This window comes from Protobothrops mucrosquamatus, unplaced genomic scaffold (genome assembly GCF_001527695.2).
Source record: "Protobothrops mucrosquamatus isolate PMUCROS unplaced genomic scaffold, P.Mucros_1.0 scaffold3094, whole genome shotgun sequence".
Taxonomy (NCBI): domain Eukaryota; kingdom Metazoa; phylum Chordata; class Lepidosauria; order Squamata; family Viperidae; genus Protobothrops; species Protobothrops mucrosquamatus.
The window spans coordinates 76,716-102,270 of NW_015389102.1; the positions used below are offsets into that span (position 1 = coordinate 76,716).

Sequence of the window (25,555 nt, forward strand, 5' to 3'; positions counted from 1 at the left end):
GTCGGTGAGGAAGGAAGAGAACCACCGCATAACGGTGCCTCCCATTCCTAACTCACCGAGTCGCCGCAGCATGATACCGTGGTCCACAGTATCAAAAGCCGCTGAGAGGTCCAAAAGAACAAGGACAGAGGAATAACCCCTGTCCCGGGCCCTCCAGAGATCATTGACCAACGTGACCAATGCCGTTTCCGTGCTGTGTTGATGTCATCTCTACAAATGAGCAAGGGTGCAGCTATTTTCCTTCTCATTCTAAGTTGCCACATAGAACGGAGGGAGGGGGATTGCCCAGGTGCTTCATTAGTCAAAATAATCTTTTGTCCCATGGGAATCAAGGTCATCGGATGCTCCCAAGACTAGGGACTGGGCGTTGCATAAAAAGCGTGCCAAATAATCATATTGGTAAGGTGACCAACTTTTTTACAATGAGAAGGAGGACACATTTTATTCATTGCAATAATACAGAATACACTATAATATGATAAATGCATAATAAAAAAAACATTTGTAACAACATTTTATATTGTAATTATGCTTGCATGCCTATTAATTATTATTTAAATGAGTACAAAAGAAGGACTGTCCTCCCTAAAGGAGAAGGATTGGTCACCTTAATATTGGGAACGTAGTTGCTTGCATAGCTTTTATGGACGGGACATTTAACTTTGTATTGGAAAATTGTTACTTGTGTACTCAGACTTGGTTTCACTTTTGACCGTGCTGATACTTTATAACTAATAAACATGTTTTTTGAGGAATTTGCAAGCCTTGGAGTTCTGCTTTATTCGTCTCTGTCTGTCAGAACCATGACAGTTGATCCAGATATCAGCAAGTGCTTTCATACTTATCTTCCTACTATCAATTTTCCCAATTATTTAAAAAAACCGTGTTTGCTATACATTAAAACTTTGGTACTAAAAATTGAATTGAGGACGAATATTTCTTAGTTTCTTGTTTGGCATCTAAGTGTCAAGGAAGGAGGGAGAGGAAGGAGAAAAATGTTTACTCAACAGAAAACATTTGTTGCCATCTATTTTGTTCTCCCACAAGTGGGAACCTCACTTTAAGCCCCATATAGGTTTCTTTAGTTTTTACAAAAGGATAGCACGTCAGTTGAGTTGATAATGGCAGGCTGGTAATGATAGTTGTTTTAAGCTGGACTTTTTCCTTAGTTGTACTTATAGTGATAGGATGAAGGTGTGATCTGTTTTGATCTATGCAAATGAAAGTTTCACACCTTTCTGCTCCTCTCCACAATACAAAGCACCAGAGACAATAAAATATAATAAAATAAAAAAGGGCAGAACTAGTATTCTCCAGAAACAACCATCTGAATGGAAGCTGGAAAGAACAGTGAAATTCACAGAGATACAGTAATCAGCATCTCGATGCTGGATCCTTGAGCACAGAGGAGATTTTAATTAATTAATTAATTAATCAGAACTCATTGGATAGATTGATACTACCATACTTTAGAACATTAGTAGGTTCTTTTGTAATGCTTATCAGCACACAACCACATTTCAGTGAAACACATTCTTCTGTTACTGATAAATATTAGGTTTCCACTACTTTGTTTTATCTAATTAATGAATAAATATGATACTTTTTTCACACCTCACAACAATGATAGAAGAAACTAATAATGATTCATGCAGGTGAGATGAGGCTATAGGGAAGTTGTGCAGAATTTACACACAGAGTCTATAAGACTGCTATATACTATAGACATACTCAATAAATTACACGAAGAAATAGAAGCAGTACCTTAGCAGCTGATCTTCCAGACCAGATCGGGTAACAGTGAAATTTATTATGGTTACTTTGATGCACACCTATAAGAAAAAGAAAAAAGAAAAGCATCTTCATGTTAAAAAGAATGTTATATTCAGATTTAAAAAAATAATGATAAAAAGTTATGTATGACCCTTCAAAAGATGATAAGAAATTCACATTGCAGTCTAGCGGATGTTTACTCAACCATAAATCTCAATTAAGGTCCTTTAATGAAATCAAAGTTATATATTTTATAAATATTTTGCACTCTGAAACTGGTTGCAAATGCCTTAAGATATCCCTGGATGCGGGCAAAGCGGTTAAGAACTGCTCATGTTCCTTAGCTTGTTGCCAAATCAGCCAAGCTAATGTGCTTTGATAGGACTTGATACTCCCAAGTACAGATGACATTCTTTATCAGTTTCAGTTGTTGTTACACTGCTCATTACTTCTGAAAAGTTATACAGTAACTGTGGCCTTGAATTGATTTTTCACAGTTGGACTATAAAACATTTAATACCCCACCAAAATAATTTTATGGTGACATGGAAATGCCACTAAAATTAATAGTCCAATGCTTTCTTCTTCCTTATCTTCTAATATATAATATTTCTCAAACTGTAATGTCATTATGTTGTACCTTTCCCTGCCCTGTTTCAAATCATGGGTGAAGATTTAAAATGTGCACTACAATATTGTAGAAAAGCATTGTAATACATTACAGGGAAAGAGGCAGCATTTAACATAAAGTGCTTTTTTCCCTTAGCCTTCCAATGTCACCTGTAGTATGCAATTTAACTTCCTCTGTATTGCAAAATCTACTGCATTTGGCTGATACATGGAAAATTCTGGTGTAGGCTATATTTATCTAGATCAGACATGTCAAACACAAGGCCCGGGGGCCGGATGCGGCCCTCGAAGTGGTTTCATGTGGCCTGCGAAGCCATCCTGGAAATAGTGAGGGAATGGCCCCCTCTGCCTTGGCCCTGGCCCAGGCTGGCCGGGAGCCAATGTACAATTTTGTGGTGGCCATCTATGCTGAAATGCATTCAGTCTTAGCTCCATAACCCCACCCCCGCATGGCCTGAGAGGAACAATGAGGCTCCTCCAGTGGACCATGCCTTGGCACTTGCCCTGGTCCCACCCCCGTCTGCCAGAGACCCTCAGATTTATCCCACTCCTGCCCAGGCCCCCACAGGCATCCTTGATACGAACGATGTAGAGCTGGCCACGCCCACCAGTAGGCCACACCTACTCCATCCATGCCCACCCAGTAGGCCGCACCCACCCTGGCCACACCCACCTGGCCCCCTGAGGGCAACCGCAATGCTGATGCTGCCCTCAATGAAATTGAGTTTGACACCCCTGATCTAGATGCTGAGTCATTCACTAGCTGGTTCACAACTTGAGCTAACCTAAGGCTTCTTTTGACAAGGTTTTGTTGAAAACGCCATTGTGGCTGGTTCTGTGTAATACCTTAAGCTCTAATCTATTATTTGTTTAACCCAAAAGGCTAGGATCACATAACACATTATACACAAACCACATTAAGTCTTCATGTAATGGTATCTGAGAAGACCTGGAGAGATGGGGGTGAAGAAATAGTGTCTATGGACAGGGGTCAAATATGTGAACAGATTCAAATGTGCACAGAGTCAAATATGTGAACAACCGGTTCTCTGTGTGGATGCCACTTCCAGAAGTCCATTCTGGGCCTGGGCAACAAAAAATTAAGTTACTGGTTCTGCCGAACTGGTGCAAACTGGCTGAATCCCACCACTGTCTATGGAACAGTCACATAAGAGAGAGCATAGCCTACACCTGCATTTTCGGCAGAGAAAGAGGCTCCAAAGGGACTCTCTAAATTCTCAGGCTGTAAAAGAGACGGTGGAAGATTTGTATTATCAGATTTAATGTTAATGTACCTTTACAATAAAGTAGAATTAACTCATCTAAACATGTGTCCTGTCTGATATACCTGGGAAGGCCGACACTAAGTTCACATATGATTAAAATTAAGCAGAGTGTTACTAGATATAACTGGTACCAAAAAAAGAGATAGATCCAAACCAGGATTTCTAGATCATTGTGTTGCTTGTGTAAGAGAAAGAGGTACAAGATTTTCAAAACTGATCTCATTATAAAAGCAGGAAATGTTTCATAATGGATTCATCACTTTTCTACAATAAACAAACTTACCTGAGAGGTTTGTCCTTTAATATACAGTATCCCTTATCTCTCACTTTCTCTCTCATACACCTCACCTTTGTAGGAGCTTCTGTTTGAAAGTTACCACTGGTTTATTGTTTTCTGGTATAATTGATATAGCAGTTTCAGGGCTCCAGGACCATATTTCAAATTACATTCTATTTCAAATGTTCATAAGCAAAAGAAAGTAAACAATGTACCAATTCTAGCTCATTTTTCTCCATAGAAAAAAGTTGAAAAGCATTAGAACACAAGCTGATTAACATTCATAGTTCCCATTTCTTATAGTAAATTATGCATATAAAAAAACCAAAAAACCAAAATCATGGAGCCCAGAAAGTGCTATTAGCACACTGTCTACCAACTGTACAAAAACGTTCCTAGTATAACTTTTACAGATGTTGTTAATTTAGATTAAAAAAAAGCCTAAGATGGTTTTGCAAACAAAATATATAATTACTTTAATTGAGTGAAAAATGCCTCTTTTTAAATTCTGAAGAGTCTAATTTTATGTTGTCTACTCAGAATTATGCTCAATTGAATAACTCTGAAGAAAATTGCAGCTCAGCTACATCTCATTAATATTATACCTCAGGTAAATAGTGGGGATTTGGCATTTTTGTTGTCATGTAGAACTTAAAGTTTTTATCATAATCTATGTCTGAATCTCCAAGGCGAATTAACAGTCTTCCACCAGAAACAAAAGTCTGCTTCAAAAGAATAGGTTCCAGGGCTGGGTCAAGCGTTTCTTTAATCTATTGAAAAGAAGAAGAAAAGCATACATTTTACCAAGTATGGTTTTGAAAAAATCATTAAAAAATCAGTTAGAACAGACATGTCAAACGTGCGACATCACATGACATCACGCAACATCTTGGAACTTTTCCCCCATTGCCGGCAATGGGGTGAGCGCAGTTTCCTTGTGACGCGTCTGGCCCACGGGCCGGCAGTTTGACACCCCTGAGTTAGAACTTGCATGCATTAGGCCAGGAGTGTCAAACTCGCCACATCACGTGATGTGTCGCAACATATCGTGACTTTTTTTCCATTGGCGGCAATGGGGTGGGCGTGGTTTTGCCATGATGCATCCGGTCTGTGGGCCAGCAGTTTGACACCCCTGCATTAGGCTGTTTAGAAGAGATCGGGAAGAAAAGGTCAGATTTCACAGTCACAACCCACGGTAGTTGAGCCACAGCATCTTCATATATTGATACATATATAATAGTATTTCAAAATCTGGAACCCTGTATGTAACAGCTAGTTATATAATTATCTCTCTCTCAATTTGGACTTTATCAAGACAAAAAGATCAGCACAATTGTCCCTACTTACAGGGTTCCAAGTTTCCAAACCTTACTGGTGTGTCAGACTTATTAACTGCTATTTCATATAAAGGGCTTTGAGGCATTCATATAAGAAGTCCATTATCTACCTTTACCATTACTATTACCATTATATTCAGTAAATATGGATAAAACTGATAACTTTCTAGGATGCAAAGCTTTGGGATATATCTCCTCCCCAAAATGGAAAAAGTATTTTCAGATATTCACAATGATAAAAAGCACAAATAGGATGGTTTTCTCCCGCCCTTCCTTTTTTTATGCTTTTCAACCCAGCAGACTGTTATAAAGACATGATATAAAAGAGCTCAGATCTATATCTTTCAGCAGGATAATTCTCTAACACCGAAAAGAATGGAAAAAGATTTCGGGTATTGGGGAATAAGCTGGCCAGAGAAAAATTGTGCTTTAAAATAACTGGACCTGGTTTGGAGCCGTGAACAAAAGAATTTTAAAACTTCTACAATATGGTACATCTCTTTTGGAAGAGGCAATTGGGCAATGAGTTGGAATGTTGTTACAAGTAGTCTTTGACTTATTACCATAATTGGGACCGAAATTTCTGTTGTAAGTCATTGTAGTCATAAATTGAGCATCCCATGACTGGATTTTATGACCATTTTTACTGTGATTCTAATTCGAATCACAAGGTCTTAACTATAAATTAAGTGACGGTGTGTATAGAACTGCGGGTTTAAAAGGATTTTACTATAAACCTTTTGAAGCTACTAACTATGATCCAATATCTATATTCACATGGAATTCTCATAAATGGTAAATAACTGGCACGGGGGTCCAAGACTGGTACACAACCCTGGGGGTGGCTGGTGGCTTGAGACACACCCTCCACCTTTTGTAACATTTTAAATTTTTAAACTTTTTAACTTGTTTTAATTCTGTTAAACTCATTTAACATGGGTTTTTTAAACTCTTATCTTTTTTTGTAGACTGTCCTATGTTTTGTTTGTAAACTGCCCAGAGGCATTCAGGTGAGATGGGTTGGGTAGAAATTTGATAAACAAAATTTGACAAATAAAATAAATGAACAAATAAATAAACATAGATTCTTCCAGAAGTTGAAAACAGACATTTTTCTTATGGACCTTTTAGCAAGCAATTGTAGCCTGCAGAATAAATCAAATAACTATAAATAAAAGAAATAATAAGATTTATCATGTGTAAATGCAAAAAGATGCAAACCTCTTCTAGAAGCACGGGTAAACCCAGACGAATAGCGTTCTCCAGTGTACGCAGGAAACCACTGTCCGTGAGCTTAATTATTTTTAAACCACATTTTGCTTCTTTGTTTCTTATCCAACGGTTTGCCTGTATATTAGAAAAAATATGATTAAATGTGAAGTTAAATGTGAAATCTTAATTGAACACTAAAAAGGACTGCTCATTTTATTTGTTTTTAAAAACAGCCAGACCCTGAAAATTAATTTCCTTCTTATTTCTATGATTGCTATATCAACATAGAGTGAAATCGATGTCTACTGCTTGCCTTGTTTTTTCAGGGTGATAATTAGAGGCAGGATGAGAATTTGAACCAATATTTCTCAGTTATGCTCATGGTTTTTCAAGTAAAATTAAAGTAAAATACAACAGTATTTTCTCCACTGCCTGGTACATGAGATCCCCCACCTATGGCAAGGAATTCACATGAGAAAGAGGATTGTTACAACAAGGAGCAGAGGGATGCTTCAAATCTGATGCATATAGTAGTGCTAGTATCAACAGTGTAGAGTATTTCTTTTAAGAAGGTTTGAGAGAAAGAACACTGTTAGCACTGAGGATATGTCAGGAACTATTTACTACCAACAATCCTCAATTTATTTGCAGAACCTAGGAAATATGAATGGTTTCTTAATGGACAGAGAGAAGGAGGGTGGGGGGGAGAAAAAGCGCCAGGATTCAAACGCACGCAGGCAGGCGCAATGCGATTAGGAGCAATACTGTTGACTAGGAGGGGGCGAAGGGAGGAGGGACCAATTATTCACTCCATGAGCAGATTGTTGAAATAGCCAGCTATATAAGCGGGCTAGCCAGCCTCCAGCTTTTACTCTGACGATGTCAGCAGAGGACCGACGAAAGCTTAGTAATAAAACAGTTTGTTTTTATATTTATCCTGGAGTTTGGCTTTTTATATTTCTAACATGAGTATACCTGGGATTCGAGTTTTGAAGATTATCGGACACACATATATACACATATATATACCGGTCTATCAAATATAAATCAGTCTGTTCTGCGTTTCGCTCCAATCTAGGAGCATGTTTTGCAGGCAGACGTCACATACTGTGAACACTGTAAATTCAAAATTTTGTGGCTGACAAAGAGTTAGTGGGAGACTAGTATAGCTATTTCAAGCTCTTTAGGTCTCATCAGCTAGTCATACCCCTCTGGGATTCGAACCTGGGCAGCTTGCATGTTAGGCAGCTGTATTAACCTTTTCTGGGCGTTCTATGACAAAAAAAGCCCTGTGTGTGTGTGTGTGTGTATGTATGTATGTATGTATATATATCAATCACATAATCACAATCACATAATTAGATTTTAATTTTGATCTATTCTTTAATCAATTTTTGCCTAAATTCCCTATTCTACCTAACCAGTGAAATAAAAAAGTGATATAATGGCTATTGGTAAGAGGATGTCTAGTTAATTTAAAAAAACTATGGCCTTTCTTTCACATAGCTACCTTGTCCTACAAGTACACCTATCTTACCACAGGGTAACTCCCTTTTATTTTATTTTATTTTATTTGGTAGATTTATATGGCCACCCATTTCAAATATACAAGTCTATGTGGTTAAACAGTTATTGCTGTTTGTGGCTATTATTGTTATAGTCCGGCATTACAGAAGACTGCCAGATACTATTGTATGTGTGTAATTGGGCCCAGAAAAAGAAGTGAATAGTTCTAGGGCTAATTAAAAGGTTGAAAGAATTCTGGGTGTTCAAAACATCAACAGTTCTAGAAAGAGGGTAGCAGCCATTGGCTAGGTCTCCTATAATAATAGAGGAAAAAAGGAGGTGCTTGTTTATTCAAAGAAACCAGATCACGGTGATAGATTGGTGAAATTGTGGCTGAGAATTAGAGGGAAAGTTCAGTTTGACAATAGTTGTGTGTTCAGAAAAGCAGTGGCAAATCCCTAAATTCTTCGGTGTCTTTCTTCTTCTTTTCAAACTAGCAGAGCAAGGTGAGAAGAGAAGGAACAGAAGGAACATACTATTCAGAGCCTAGAAGTCCAGCTGAATCTCTAAAGGACCATAAACCAACAATACTGAATAATAATTGCACACAATATGTCTTTTATATATAAAAACAAACTATATAATATTTCTTGAATATGCCAGTTATGAATAAATGATTAAAATAAACACTTACCTGATCCTGAGGATCAATCATGAGTGGCCAGCGTCGCCCACGTGTAACTAGAATGCCATTTTCAGTAGAAACATAATCGCGAGGTAATCCATCAGTATTCCATTGTCGAATTTCATAGGGGTCTCCCAAAATATTTATAAGACTGNATATATATATATATATATATATATATATATATATATATATATATATATATATATATATATATATATATATATATATATATATATATACCAGTCTACCAAATATAAATCAGTCTGTTCTGCATTTCGCTCCAATCTAGGAGCATGTTTTCAGGCAGATGTCACATACTGTGAACACTAAATTCAAAATTTTGTGGCTGACAAAGAGTTAGTGGGAGATTAGTATAGCTTTTTCAAGCTCTTTAGGTCTCATCAGCTAGTCATACCCCTCTGGGATTCAAACCTGGGCAGCTTGCATGTTAGGCAGCTGTATTAACCTTTTCTGGGCGTTCTATGACAAAAAAAGTGAAATAAAAAAAGTGATATAATGGCTATTGGTAAGAGGATGTCTAGTTAATTTGAAAAAACTATGGCCTTTCTTTCACATAGCTACCTTGACCTACAAGTACACCTATCTTACCACAGGGTAACTCCGTTTTATTTTATTTTATCTGGTAGATTTATATGGCCACCCATTTCAAATACATAAGTCTATGTGGTTAAACAGTTATTGCTGTTTGTGGCTATTATTGTTATAGTCCGGCATTACAGAAGACTGCCAGATACTATTGTATGTGTGTAATTGGGCCCAGAAAAAGAAGTGAATAGTTCTAGGGCTAATTAAAAGGTTGAAGGAATTCTGGGTGTTCAAAACTTCAACAGTTCTAGAAAGAGGGTAGCAGCCATTGGCTAGGTCTCCTATAATAATAGAGAAAAAAGGAGGTGCTTGTTTATTCAAAGAAACCAGATCACGGTGATAGATTGGTGAAATTGTGGCTGAGAATTAGAGGGAAAGTTCAGTTTGACAATAGTTGTGTGTTCAGAAAAGCAGTGGCAAATCCCTAAATTCTTCGGTGTCTTTCTTCTTCTTTTCAAACTAGCAGAGCAAGGTGAGAAGAGAAGGAACAGGAGGAACATACTATTCAGAGCCTAGAAGTCCAGCTGAATCTCTAAAAGACCATAAACCAAAAATACTAAATAATAATTGCACACAATATGTCTTTTATATATAAAAACAAACTACCTACCGCCCGACCTACGTACAACTACGGACCTGCGCCTCTTTCGCCAAGCCTTGAAAACCCATCTATTCCATGCGGCCGGCCTGGCGTAGTTCTGATTGTGTTTTGGTGGGGGTTTTTATATGGGGTATTTTAGAGCAGGCTTTTTATTTAATATTTATTGTGATTTTTATTATTGCCTGTTCACCGCCCTGAGTCCCGTAAGGGAGATAGGGCGGTATATAAATTTTAATAATAATAATAATAATAATAATAATAATAATAATAATAATAATAATAATAATAATAATAATAATAATAATAATAATAAAAATATTATAAAGAACTTATACGGTCAATACTTATTTACTAATTTTATTTGTGAATGGACTAGGACTCCTAGTTAGTACTCACCGGTCGCAGCGGGTGCACATTGATCTTACGGTAAAAGTCATCTTTGTATTAGCGCTCCATTAGGTAGTCATAAGGTAACAGCTTAAAGTATCCCCAGAGGGTTTTATAAATATTCTGACAACTCAGAACTAATAGGAATGTCTAGATCTTGGCATTGTTTGATCCAGCATTCAATTAACTAATTTGAAAGGGGAAATATAAATCAGGAAAAGCTGTTTCGGTTACTATAAGAAATAAGGCAGATGTCCAATATGAAGATATATATAACTGGCTGATCTGAAATTATATAGTAATTTTTTGGGATATAAATAATCTTATAAACCAAAAGATCTTTCTCTTAATGAGATTGTCAAAATGAATGGGACCAGAAATCTGATTTTTCAGCAAATGCTTCTGACTTTGAGGATGGAAAATTACATAGAAATGTAGCTGGATAGTAGTCAATTGGTAATGATACATCAGTTCAAGTAAAGGTAAAAAGAACTGAATGGTCATCTACATTAAATAACCTAATAATAAAAAAATATTCCAGGTCCTTGAGATGAATTCTATAAATATCTGGTTGACTGTGCAACCAACCATGAAAATCTAATTATGGAAACATTTTTGCTTTTGTAGGTGTCTGTTAATGAAAGTAATCAATTAATTATGATTTTTTTTGTTTTTTAGACAATTTTAGACAATTTTTACTTTATAAACAATTTATAATTTCCGCTAAAATACAGGTAGTCCTCGACTTACAAGTTCATTTAGTGACCGTTGAAAGTTACAACGGCACTGAAAAAAGTGACTTATGACCATTTTTCACAGTTACAACCTTTCCAGCATTCCCCATGAACATGTGATCAAAATTCAGATGCTTGGCAACTGGTTCGTACTTATGACCGTTGCTGTGTCCCAAGGTCACGAGATCACCTTTTGCAATCTTTTGGCAAGCAGAGTCAATGGGGAAGCCAGATTCACTTAACAACCAGGTCACTAACTTATCAACTGCAGTGATTCACTTAACGACTGTGGCAAGAAAGGTCACAAAATGGGGCAAAACTCACAATAAATGTCTCACTTAACAACAGAAATGTGGGGCTCACCTGTGGTCGTAAGTCGAGGACTAGCTATAAATAAAAACATAAACTATTTTACTTTCCTATAAAATATCTCCATCTATATATAACAGTAAAGCTTTTTAGTACACGCCAAAACTAGGAAGAGATACACATACTCACAGAGAGTAGTTTCTGAGGAACTGCTACTCTCAGTACTATCAATTATCAGGGTGCAGGGCAGGGTAAGGAATCTCCTTCTCCCTCTGTTTTAAATATTTGACCTGAGCAGCTTGCATTAATGCTAGCTTCCCAAATCATTATTTTCATTCGAGGTTACAGTTTCCACTTACAGGTTTTTCCTTCTGTTTGATCTTGATTATTATTTTAAAGAGCAGCATCGAAAAATATCCACAGCCACCCTTGACTACTGACAGCAAACAGGGGAAAATCAGGATTTGGCTGTGAAGAATTTTTTTTACAGTTCTCCATATATGGAAAAATTATTTCCACTTATTTAGATTTACAACTGCTTCTATGACATACAATGGCTTTTATGAAGCATATCGGCTTTATATTAAGACGGAAATAAAAGTCAAATCAGTAAAAGGTACGGTCTAGAGAAAGTAAATATTTTAATTAACTCACCAATTGTCTATAATGTGCGGTAAAAGCCCCATAGTAAGCTACACAAGCAGCAGCTATGAATACATTTCCAGTGATGTTTGAAATCTCTGCCTCAAAATTCAAAATACTTTCTTCCCATCGAACCTGTTCATCCCCTAACGCAGCCGTAAGTTTTCCAGCGCGGGTAAGACGAGCCTGAGTCAGTGCCATGGTCTTTGCTAAACAAGGATAATTCTATTTAGTTCACAGTTATAATTTATTTAAACCAGGTAATTCATTTGGTTGACTATTTTTTGTCTTTCTAATGAATAATAAATTACATCACTAGAATTAGCAATTGTGGAGTAATTCTTAAAAAATAGATTATGATCATTTGATTTTGTGATGATAACGTACACTTTCTTGATAGTATACACTTTCTTACCAGACGGCCTTCCTAACGTAACATGATACATTGCTCACATATGGATGTTTTACTATTACATTTTGTGTATACACCTTCAGTGAAAATAAGTTTTTGAAAAATGACATGCAGGCAGGATTTTAAGATGTTAATCAACTACACTGGTGAACTTTTACAGGCAGTCCTCAACTTACAACAGTTCGTTTAGTGACCGTTCAAACCTACAACGGCACTAAAAAAGGTGATTTATGACCATTTTTCAAACTTATGACAGTTGCAGCATCCCCAATTGTCACATTATCAAAATTCAAACGCTTGGCAACTGACTCACATTTATGACGGTTGCAGCGTCCTGGGTTCATGTGATCACTTTTTGCAACCTTCTGACAAACAAAGTCAATGGGGAAGCCAGATTCACTTAACAGTCATGTCACTAACATAACAACTGCAGTGATTCACTTAACAACTTTGGCAAGCGAGGTCGCAAAATGTGGCAAAACTCACTTGACAACTATTTTGCTTAGCAACAGAAATTTTGGGCTCAATTGTGGTCGTAAGTCAAGGACTACCTGTATTAGTACAGACTTCATGAGAGTTTGGAACTTTGTTCCATACAGTAAGAAGGTAATTAAGAAACACCACTGTAAAATATTTTTCATATTTTTTTTAAATAGGTACTTACCAAGGGTTTCTTTTTCATTCACACTTCTTTCATATTGGTCTTGTAATTCCTGTATTTGTTCCTCTACCTGTCTCAGTTTTTTTTGCTTATCACGAAGGGTAGCTAAAGTTGCATCAAGTTCTGCCTAATCATAGTACAAATTAATTCAAATTATTATTCTGCCATATATTCTGAATGTATAATAATAATAATAATAATAATAATAATAATAATAATAATAATAATAATAATAATAATAATAATAATAATAATAATAATAATAATAATAATAATAATAATAATAATAATAATAATAATAAAGTTGGAAGGGATCTTGGAGGTCATCGAGTCCAACCCCCTGCTCAGGCAGGAAACCCTACACCATTTCAGACAAATGGCTGTCCAGTCTCTTCTTAAAAATTTCCAGTGTTGGAACATTCACCGCTTCTGGAGGCAGGTTGTTCCACTGGTTAATTGTTCTGTCAGGAAGTTTCTCCTTAGTTCTAGGTTGCTTCTCTCCTTGATTAGTTTCCACCCGTTGCTTCTTGTCCTGCCTTCAGGCACTTTGGAAAATAGCTTGACTCCCTCTTCTTTGTGGCAGCCCCTGAGATATTGGAACACTGCTATCATGTCCCCCCTCGTCCTTCTCTTCCTTAAACTAGACATACCCAATTCCAGCAACCGTTCCTCATATGTTTTAGCCTCCAGTCCCCTAATCATCTTTGTTGCTCTTCTCTGTACTCTTTCTAGAGTCTCAACATCTTTTTTACATCGTGGTGACCAAAACTGGATGTAGTGTTCCAAGTCTTATTTTATTCATTTGCACAGTTGCTTTACAGCAAAATGGAATATAGAAGAAACTACAAATAATTATACATTATATCTACTTATATAACATTATAAATTATACAACATTTAATACATATTGATGTTCATTTTGAGGAATCTCAAGATTTCCTCAAAATGAGTCACCACCCTTAAAAATAGAATTGCATTTGAATCAAAGTATCACAAATCCAACTCTTTCGGTACCATGCTAATTTATTATGATACCAATCTAATTAAATATATTAATAAATGGAACAGCTATAAAATATTCCTTCCTATCCCCATTCATGCACACATGCTTTGTGGGGAATAAAAATGTTGGAAAGGGAATTATAGCAACAACTTTCCTTGAAACATCTTGACAAGTTTGTGGGGAAAAATGGACAGCAGCAGGTTTTCCTCCCTGATTTCAATTTTATTTTATATTCTCATATGATGGTTCTCATTTATCAGATAGTCAAATATTTCTGAAATGTTGCTACTTCATTATGGCATGCCACTTAAAGACATGCAAAGACCAATGGTTTTGGGGCGTGCTGGCAAAATACATTAGATTCATTTATTCCATTTATAGTCGTCCATTCTGTTCACATTAGGATCAAGACAGCTAACAACAACCAATTACAGAAATGCCAAATATATTTCTTCTCAAAGATATATAAATAACATTATACCCTTCTGATGTGTTATAAGATGTGTAGCAAGCATCTTGTTACAGAAGTAAATCTTAATTGCTCTTCTAAAGATGCAAATGAAGGCAATTCCAGAAACAACACATTCTCTAATTTGGGGATCATGCAATAGAAATAAAAGAGGAAAATAAAATAAAAAGATAAACGTTGCCACTCATAAAAATAAGCTGATGCTGATTTTTTTTTAAAAAAAATCATTCACTTGTAATTGCCTCCACTTTAGACACAGAGAGCGATTATTCTGGGCCGGGGGGGAGCAGGAAGTACATAAACTCGGCCCCTAGCTCTGTCAGTTTGATTTGAGAGAGTTTGATATAGAAAAAAATAATATTGAAATTGTTCTGGTAGCAGTGCTACTGTTAAGCCATGATAATTGAGGAGATTTCTATGAAAGCTAAACTAACCAAATGTTCTCCACCACTATCAGCCTGGTCTAAGGAAACAAATGCAGAAGGGCACCCCTAGAGAGTCAGCAAATTCTTCTTTTACTCTATGCTTTTTCAAGACAAGAAAACTACTCTATGCCCCGGCAGGTTTGGGAATGAAATGGAAAAGAAGGAGGAAAGGCATTTAATATCTAACATTGTGAATAAAGAATTCCACCGTTTCCATAATCCAAAATAGGCTATATGTCAATATAGGGAACATCCTTGCATGAAAGAATCAACAGTGGACTGATTCTACCAGAAAAAAAAGTGCTTGTCTCCATCATCTAGTTGCTAATAGGTAAAAAAGAGAAGAGAGTTGTGATGAAAGTGGATTGATTCATCAGTTAATAATCAGACCTCAGATAAAAAAAATCTTGGGGGGAAAAAAAGAATAAATACCTGGGCAGCATGTAACTTTTGCCTTTTTGGTTCGACCACTTTCACAATACGAGAGTATAAATCCATAGCTCTCACCCACATGCACATAGACTTGCATGCCCTTGACACTTTCTCTACCTTTTCTGGTATAAAGTCAGGATTGTTTATGTATTTCTGAAGCTTAATTAATACTGCGCTTTTTATATTTTCCTTGTCATATTCTAGAAGCTTTCTCAGGAAGGCGGAATCCCCAAGTAGTTGTTTTGCTGTTGCCCAGTCAGGCCTGAAAGATTAAAATGAAAAAAATGATGAAGATTTACCCTGGAAAATATATATTGTAAAAAGATCTGTATTATAGGGTGTGCTGTTTTTTGTTTTTTTTAAATCCAGTTTTAAGATGAAATATATATTTAATGACCTACAGGTATATCCAGTATGCAGACTTGGTGAGAAGAATTAAAAACAATTATTTAGGCTTCTGATTCTAGGGAGAAGATATAATACAAGGAAAGACACTGCATGTTTAAGTTACTGTTTTGTGGTATCATAAACTGAAACTTCTACGGTTTGTCACACAGCCAGCCAGATGGTCAAACTGGGTTTTACATTTGTATCCACCAATTGAGTCCTTCCCAAGCACCTGGGATAGGCAAATGTGGATGTTTGATGGTGAATCATTGCAGGATGAAATCTTATTATTATTTAGATTTTTTATCCCACCTTCATTATTTTTTATAAGTAAGTCCAGGCAGTGAACATACCTAACTCCTCCTCCTTCCTATTCTCCCCACAACAACCATGTGAGGTGGTTGGGCTGAGAGATTGGCCCAAAATCACTCAGCCGGCCTTCATGATAAAGCGGGACTAGAATTTACAGTCTCCTGAATCCAGCCTGAGGCCTTAAACATTATGAATATCATTTATTTCATTTTTAAAAAAGGAAGTATAATAGGCTGCTAAAATTTCTCTTCCTTTACAGCAGGGGAGTCAAATTCGCCACGTCACATGATGTGTCACGACGTATCGCGACTTTTCCCCCATTGCCGGAGCTGGGGGGGGGCGCAGTTTCAGCATGATGCATCTGGCCTGCGGGCTGGCAGTTTGACACCCCTGTTTTACAGCATGGAAAATCTAACTACCTCACAACAAGTATATATATATAATATTATTTCATTATCTTGAGGCAGTCTTTTTGATCTTTCCTTTTTGCTTGGCAAACACAAGGTTCCTTTATAGTTTTTAAACAGAAAATACATTTTCATCCATATCATTGACATACTGTAAATGAGAGATTGATACAATATGCTGCTATCATTTTTGATGTCATACATAATTCTTTTTTTATGTAGAAATGGAAAGAAGACAATTTACAACTGCAGCTTGAGGCTTAGTTCTGCTGAGAAACTGAAGGGCCAGCACTAAATATTCCAAGTGTTGTAGTTTATTTGGCAACTACAAATTGGGCTGTGCAATTTTATGCTACACCCTCTAAAAGCAATTATTAAATGTAGCTTTTTATTTCTCAGTAAACATGTATCGGGTTACCCTCTTTATGTACTGTCATAAATAACCTGAAAGATGTGATTAATTACAGTCCTTTAGTTATAGGAAGAGAAACTCATACATGAAATGTTCTGATTTCTCTTTTCAAAAAAGGATAGTTATCTACATGTTACATTTTCATTCATCAAGAGCTCAAATTGCTACATGACAAAACAATGTTGTTTTAAAATCAAGACTACTGAAATCATAAGTGAAGCATCCAAAAATATAATAATTCTATATTATTTAATGCTCTCCCAGCATTAAAAAAGATATCGAGAATACAGATTCTCAAACTGATATAAATAGATGAAGAGAAGACGGCCTTGTAAGAAATTGACAAACATATAAATAAACTGGTACCATTTAGTCACAGTTATTGAACAGTTATTTCACTTTAAACTTGATAATATTGGACAGCATTTCTATTTACTCAGAGTAACTAAATTCAGTGTGGCTCATTTTTTGTAAATCTTATTAGGAATACATCTATACTAAATCCATACCTTTATCTAATAAACAAGTGTAATTGTGTAATATAAATATGTATTATGATCAATTTACCCAGAACAAATGATTAAACTAACTAACCAAATGAGTTGTTGTTTTAATTGTTTAGTTGTGTCTGACTCTTGGTAACTTTGTAGGCAAGTGCTCTCCATGCTATCCTGTCAAGTACAGCTTCTTTCAATTGTTGGATGTACAACTTTGTATCAGATTTGATGTTATCAAGTCAGCATGTTTTTTGCTTGCCCCTTTTTCTTGTTCCATTAACCATTCCTAGCGATATCGCCTTCTCCAGTGAATTTGCACCCATGATATGGCCAAAATAAATCAGACGTAATCAAATGAGTAATCATTTGATTATATCAAACGAGTAATCATCATAAAACATCAAAGAGGTGCATCGATTTAGGGAGTTATTCATACTCATAAGCAGATGGGACATACAAGAAGGGTAGAGCCAATTTGCAAATTTACTCTACATGTCAGTTATATTTGGCATGTACAAAATTGAATTTGGATTACAATGAGGATTTTTCCTTAACTGAAAAATCAAATCTTTTAGTAAATATATAATAGTTGATTGCAAATGTCAATCATGAAATAGACTATGTTAGGGGCAGGATGCTATGAGATGTATAGCCATCCTTAAATTCTCTATAAGATGAATCAGAGCATAGGGTATTTTAGCCATTGGGGAAGACAGTTCAGAGAACTGGGTGGGCACTAGTCTTTTGGAAAGCTTAAAGGTCAATGAAATACCTATGCTAACAGCCAACTGAGCAGCTATATTTTAAGGCTGTTCCACAATAGTTGACACCTTGTCTGTGGGGGGGGGAACATATAAAAAGAGCAGCTGGAATTGTGCAACAGCAGAAGAAATGTGGAAGGAAAAAATAAGATCAAATATCAAGAGGAAAAGCATGCTGAAGTCAACTATAAGCATTAAAGAAGAAGTTTAGTTTGGTCATAGTAAATGAAATTCTATTTACAATGAGGTGGACCAGAGTCTTGAAAAGTCAGAACTCTTATTGTATTTATGTGTTTTTATCCCACCTTTATTATCTGTATAAATAATCTAAGTCAGTGAACATACCTCATACTTCTTCCTCCTCACATTTCCCCTCAAACACAAGCTTATGAGGTGGGTTGGGCTGGCTGAGAGAGAGTGATTTGTCCAAAGTCACCCAGCCAGTTTTTCATGCCTAAGGTGGAATTAGAACTCATGGTCTCCTGGTTTCTAGCTGGGTGTCTATATAAACCTATCTTTTAAAAAAGTCTATTACTCTGCCTCTCATTTGCTTTCCAATAACTACACTTAAAGTGTCACTCATTACTGGATTCCATTGGGATATCATGTCAGCTACTCATTCAAGCCAACATTTCTTTTCTCAAGTTTGCACTCTCGGCTGCAGCAGAAAAGTGGGTGACCTTGGGAAGAGACTCAGTAGTTTTAAAAAGTTGCTGAGAGGTGCCAGGTGCGCTCTGATGCATGTTTTTCCTTTTGAATCTGAAGCCCTAATATCTGTGGGGCGGGGGAAGGGAAAGATCTATCTAGAACTATTACCAAAGGGAGAGCGTAAGGTCACCATGTTTATGGTTTCAGCTTCATGACATTGGCTATTTCAGTAGCTGTAGGGAAATTTGTATCAGAGGGGCATCACGTACAGTGCACAAAAGATGGGGAAATTAACACATGCTAAAGAAAATTGCTTTTCAGGGGGGAAAAAACCATCATTCTAGGTGAAGGGTAAAGCTACAAGTCAATGCAAAAGATTAAATATACAGTATAGCTATCTTACTTTGCATTTAAAAGAATACAAATAGCTTCCATCACTGTCATGACAAGATCAGGAGGTTTAGTGAAAACTCTGATTTCAGAAATATCTGCCTTATCTAAAGAATCTAAGGCTTTGTTGGCAGCTTCTAAAGCTGGAAGGGCTTCATCCAAATCTCGCTGGGCATCATCAGCTATTGCTTGAGTTTCCTCTGCTTTTACTTTTGCAACAGCTTCATCTTCCTGAACAACACGCCGAACCTGGAAGAAAAAAGAGTCACCTGGTAGGGGAGATGGGCAGCGTAAAAATTTAATAAATAAATTAAATTAAAAGGAAGAAATAAATATTCTAAGGAAAAAAAATATTTTAAACACAGGTAATCCAAATTGCATTTCGGGTAGTCTTTGGCTTATGGTCACAACTGAGCACAGAATTATGATCATATGTTGTGGCAGTCATGAAGTGAAGTACCCATGTGATTGCCTTGCTTAATGGCCACAATGCCTGCTTTCCCCATTTTGGTTACGTGACTCTCTACGTCATTAAATGGAGGATTTGGTGTTCATATGTGTCTTACCTGGGTGACCCCCATCTCGAGGCACCCTTTTTACAGTTTCCCACCCCACTAGGTTTCATACCCTTGGACCTCCTCTCACCCAGGTCACACCTCACTCGGCTTACTGAAGACCACCTTTGAGAAAGAGAGCTAGCCAATCTTCCTATACAGAGGCCATGTGGTGCTATTCTGGAAGAGGGTACCATTTTGGAAGTAGTTACAATTCTCAAATTGCAAAAATTGTGGCTTCTCCCAAAATGGCAGATTGGCTGATTCTCTTTTTCAAAGGTGATCTCAAGATGCTTGTGCATCCCTATTTATTAGGGATTACAAAATCTCTAATTTGGCATCCACATTCTAACAACATACACATATTAACTTATATAATACATAGATTCTTAAACGTTTTTTATATATGTTACTTTATCTAAGAACTGCTGAACAGAAAAAGCTATCTGATATATTCAGATAGAGAAAGACACACAATGGAGTTATATATATATATATTTTAAAATATTTAATAACATTTTATACCTGATCAGCATTTTCTTGATCGACTGCTAATTTTTCCATCAAGGCTTCAACATCCAATGATTTTTCCTTGAGAACTGGTTCTAAAGCAGAAAGATCTAATTTCATTTTGTCAACAAGTACATTTGTCTCTAACAGTTTGGTTAAACCATTTTTTACACGATCCCGAGCCTGAAAAATAAGCAAATAAATACTGATAATTGTTTCAGTACTTTGAAAAGACATTATCTTAAAAAGCTGGTGCAGGTGGCTGTTTTTAGTAAGTCTATAGATAATCATAGTTAGATTAAAATGACCATAATAATGATATGAATATTTTAATATGTATTTATTACATATACAGTTTAATTAGCCAAATCAGCATGTCAAAGTAATTACTCGACTGGATAGTTTTAGCATTTCTTTTACTAAAAAACATTATTTTTTACAAAAAGAAAGTAAATATTTCTATCAAAGTTAACCTAGTTTTCACACTATAATTGACATTTTGTTGCAATGTTTATTACTCAAAGAATGTTTTCTTTTATTAGATCTTAGGGTAGGCTTCCTCAGTTGGTACTCCTCAATCAGACCATGGCTCCCAGAATTTTCAATAAGTAGGGTTGCCAGGTCTGCTTCCAAAAAATAGCGGACAAGCGGGGGGGGGGGTTAAGTAGTAAAAAAAAGTAGACTGTACAGCTTTAGATTACGTACCATTTCATCATAAAGCTTTTGAATAAAAAAATGTCCACTATTTTGTGAAACAAAATGTCCACTATTTTGTGAAACAAAATAGTGAACATAATGTGAAAAAAGTGGACTGTCCACTCAAATAGTGGACACCTGGCAACCCTATCAATAAGAATGGTCTAAAGCAGTGCTCCCCAACTCCTGGTACGTGGACAGGCATCAGTCCGTGACATGCCAGAAACTGGGCTGCACAAACAAACAAAGCCCCATCCGCGAGATATAGGCAGCATGCTAAAGCACGCCCCCTCCGGTCCATGGAAAAACCTCTCTCCACAGAACTGGTCCCTGGTGCCCAAAAGGTTGGGGGCCGTTGGTCTAAAGACATCTGAAGAATGAAGAAGGCTAGTCCATATTGTGCCAATCTAGTAGGTACTCTTCGCTGAGAGGTAGACAAAGACATTCCCACCCATGCTGCTATATTCAGTTATGCCTCTTATTACTTTGCTGCATACAACATTTGAAGCTTATAGAGATTTGCAGCCCTAGCTCTGGGTCTATATATAAAGACCAGAATACATTGTCATTCATTTTAATGATTAGCAGCATCTGTATGGAAGATAACCGCACAAAACTCCTATTATTTGTGAAAAGCATCACTAAAACCAACGACATACCTGTTTTTCCTTAATGCAGATTGCCTTATTTAGAGACAGAGGAAATTACCAAGAAATATTGACATCTGCATTACAATCATGATAAATTTAGATATAAATGGAAGGGGGATTATATTTAAGCCAATTTGATAGAAAGAATACCTACACTCCTAATACTGAATAGCAATATTTTCACTGTAAAGAACAACAGAAATCTTGTCTGTTCGTATGACGACAGTGGGGTAGGGAATAAAACACACTTCTATGCTAATTCAATTATTCTTTTAATAAACTTCAACCTACTGAAACTAGTTGCTTCCTTTTTTCACCGAGCATGGACAAATAAAGATTAATTAACTCTAAATAGGAAGTTGGTGTCGTATAGTAGCGTCGCCGGAGCTCTGCATAATACTGCTCTGCCATCTCTGTTACACTCATGTGGATGTCTACACACATTACAGAAAGTTTCTCTTTCATTCGATCAGTTCCCAGATCAACATGCATAAAAAAAGTCCTTGATACAGAAAGAAGTGCTTCTTTTGGCCACTGAAAGAAAGAAAANTTAGATAATTTGTGTAACTGAGAATAATATACTATAAGAAGCAATAGTCTAAGCGACTTAAATACAGGTAATCCATTGCGAAGCAATACTAAGTGAGTTTTGCCTCATTGTATGACCTTTTTTGCCACAGTTGTTAAGTGAATCACTGCAGCTGTTAAGTGAATCATGCGGTCATTAAGTGAACTCAGCTTCCCCCATTGACTTTGCTTGTCAGAAGCCAGCTGAAAAGGTTACAAATGGTGATCACATGATTCCAGGACAGTGCAACTGTCATAAATACATGCCAGTTGCCAAGCGCCTGAATTTTGATCATGTGGGATGCAGCAATGGTTGTATGTATAAAAAATGGTCATAAGTCACTTTTTCAGTGCCACTGAAATTTCAAACAGTCACGAAACAGTTGTGAGTCGAGGACTACTTACTGTATGTAACTCTTACTTTCTATAAATTGCTGATACATTTAAATATTGTTCTGCCGGCAGCAAGATCTGATTGCTGGCACAGCGACAGATTCTATTGCAAATCAGGGCTATTTCCGAAGAAGGCAGAGGAGGAGAGGTCCCGGGGCTTATGGAGCGAAGGAACTGGATGAGGCTGTCGGCAGGCGCAGAGGAAGGGAGAGAGGCTTTTGGAGGAGTTGGAGGCAGCAGCATGCTCCAGGGGCGAAAAGGAGTGAGGCCCCTTTAAGGAAAAGGTGGAAGAGACAGGATCAGAAAAAGAAAAGGAGGTGAGATGGTCTCATGCAGGAATACAAGCTAAATTGAGGGCTAATCCACATGGAGCTCTGTTTCCATCGGTCCTGTTTGCCATCGTTCTCTCCCTGGAGACTAAAATGGACATTCTGAAACTTGAGCTGGCCATGAACAAGGAGTGTATATCAGAGATGGTGGCCCTTTGAGACCTGTATGCAACGAAATTTCATTTTGATGTATGCTGATTGGTATACATTCAAAGTGACAATAAAGTTGTTGTTATTATTATCATTATTATCATTATTACCATTATCATTATCACTTTTAAATATCTATAATAAACATGGATTTAAATAAGGCATGTAAAGCAATACTATATTTATAATATCTTACCTCATCTCTGTTGCCCTCTGCTATTCCTGCTTCTTTTGCCTTGGGTCGGGTAGCTCCCATTACAAACTCCAGTTCATCCTTTTCAAACAGATTAGGTACCTCTCCAGAATTCAAAATATTGTTTATATCTTCCAGGAATTCTTCTACAACTATCTAAAGATTTTATAAATACCAGGTATTAAAAAGTTACATTGTTAAAAAAAGGACTTAGAATCAGAAAACAAATATTACTAGAAAATAAGGGGAAAATACTAGTACACATTACAAGAAACCGATGCTATTACTTCTAAAATGTGTTTTCTTCTCAGCTTTGCTGTTAATTTGTCATTCCTAAGTCGTGTACAAAAAGCCAGTCATTCAGCATTTTCTTCCATGATGTTTAAATCCAAAAGAAGTTGTTAGAAAAACTGCAATATTAATGAACACAAAACATGCCATTGCTGCTAAAATCAGAGAAGATTTTCAGCAGATGAACAGATGCCCCCTTCTTTCTCAGCATGTTATTTGTACTGTTGGATTGTTTATTCAAGACTGATAATTTGTACTATTTTGATTTATCTTGAATGGGGTTTACTTCGGAACATAAATAAAGATTGAAAAATTAACCTCATCTAAATTTTTCTTATTAATGTCAAATCCTTAACAAAATAAGTAAATTTAAAGCAATATCTTAAAAATCTGGATAGTTCAGTTTTATTAATTTCCTTTCTACCACTGTTTCACTAAATCCAAATACTTAAGAGAAGTTTATATTTTCAACAGAACCATATGTACCACACTATCCCACAGAACATAAATATCCTATACTGTATCTTCCTAATGATATATGTATGTCACTCCAAAAAACCACAAATGCATATATCCTGTCCATTCTCTCTCAGTGGGACGCAGAAAGAAAGAAAGGCATAGGCAGTAAAGTAACATGTTTTTTCTTAGAACTCCACGGCTATGCTCATCTAAGTATGATTTTAATGAATTGGTGCTCAATACATTTATTTATTTATTTATTTATTTATTTATTTATTTATTTACTTACTTACTTACTTACTTACTTACTTACTTACTTACTTACTTACTTACTTACTTATTTATCCAAGTCTCATAACAATTCTGTGTGTATATATATTGCAGCCGCTTTACGGACGAGCGCAGTGTTCTCGGCAGAAAGAAAGAGGGGGGAGACGGGAGATACGGGGGAAGCTGTTCGGAGAGAGGGGAGGGGGAAGGATCGATTGGATAAAGGGTTGAGACTGCAGAGTAAGGTGGGGGGCGATGCGGGGGCAAGCACATGCCCCCGGATAACCAATGGTGGTAACGGAGAGGAGGTGGCGACACCAACGATCGAGGATCGTGGCTACATGCTTGCTGGATATGGGAAGAGAGAGAAGAAAGGGGGAGTATCGGACAGCACGGACCGAGAACGCGGATCCATTTCCAACAGGACGAGGGGCTGAGGCAGGAATACAGGAAAGAAGGAGGAGAGAGGGGGAGGGAAAAGTGAGTGACAAGGTACATGAGGAGAAGAGTAGCGGAGGCAGGTTTGATAATAATACAGAGACAGTTATCAGAACATCGATTGGCCGACAGAACCCCATGACAACATCCATGGGTCGGGCGCAAAAATAGCTTGGCCATAAATAAGTGCTCCCACTAGCCTACATAGATCCCTGATGATGCCGGCAGTTGCCGGTGAAAACTTGGACTCTAATTTATTAAAACTTTTGTAGTTTTTAATTCTTCCTGGTGTTCGCTTTCTTTTATTTTTTGTCATGAATGTACCCAGGAATCATTCGTCTATTTTTAACACTGTTTTTATATATATATAAATATAAAACAAATTTTATTGGTTTTTTGATTCTTAGAACAAAGTGCTTAAGACACACCGTGGTGCTGGGGTAATCAAACATCCACAAATAAAACCATATATGAATAACTCAAATCAATACATTAAATATTCCCTCTCTATTTCCCTCAATTAACCTAATACATTTAAAATAATCCATTTCTAATTTAAATTTCTAACAATCCTAAACCTGTTTTAGAGCTTTGTCTTAAATGTTAATCGTATTAGTTTAAACTGAAATTTCTTTGTCTAATAGTTAAGTCCATAGGGAAGGTCTATATAAGATCTAGAGTTAGAGAATTTAGGAATTAAAATAGTGTAATCTCATTTATTTCTTCTTCCACTACACTATATATCTCCTAATTAAAGTAAAATATTAGTCTATCCTATACATATATAATCCATCCATCAATCAATCTCTTTAAGATAAAGAGTAATATCAAACCTTAAATCATTTCAGCCC

General features: G+C 36.5%; 1 protein-coding gene across 1 annotated transcript in view; it reads right to left on the reverse strand.

The window, feature by feature from the left end:
* The window catches only part of LOC107297034 (dynein heavy chain 6, axonemal), a gene marked incomplete at its 5' end in the record, with an annotated part of 83,377 nt that extends 59,975 nt beyond the window's left edge, over positions 1-23,402 (reverse strand). The window contains 12 exons of the mRNA XM_015826391.1: positions 1,765-1,832; positions 4,572-4,736; positions 6,525-6,650; positions 8,716-8,857; positions 10,432-10,490; positions 12,001-12,197; positions 13,065-13,188; positions 15,391-15,652; positions 19,218-19,453; positions 20,284-20,451; positions 21,906-22,267; positions 23,231-23,402. Of these exons, the coding sequence (XP_015681877.1) occupies positions 1,765-1,832; positions 4,572-4,736; positions 6,525-6,650; positions 8,716-8,857; positions 10,432-10,490; positions 12,001-12,197; positions 13,065-13,188; positions 15,391-15,652; positions 19,218-19,453; positions 20,284-20,451; positions 21,906-22,267; positions 23,231-23,402 (2,081 nt within the window). The remainder of the gene's footprint in view (positions 1-1,764; positions 1,833-4,571; positions 4,737-6,524; positions 6,651-8,715; positions 8,858-10,431; positions 10,491-12,000; positions 12,198-13,064; positions 13,189-15,390; positions 15,653-19,217; positions 19,454-20,283; positions 20,452-21,905; positions 22,268-23,230) is intronic.
* Between the last annotated feature and the right edge of the window lie 2,153 nt (positions 23,403-25,555).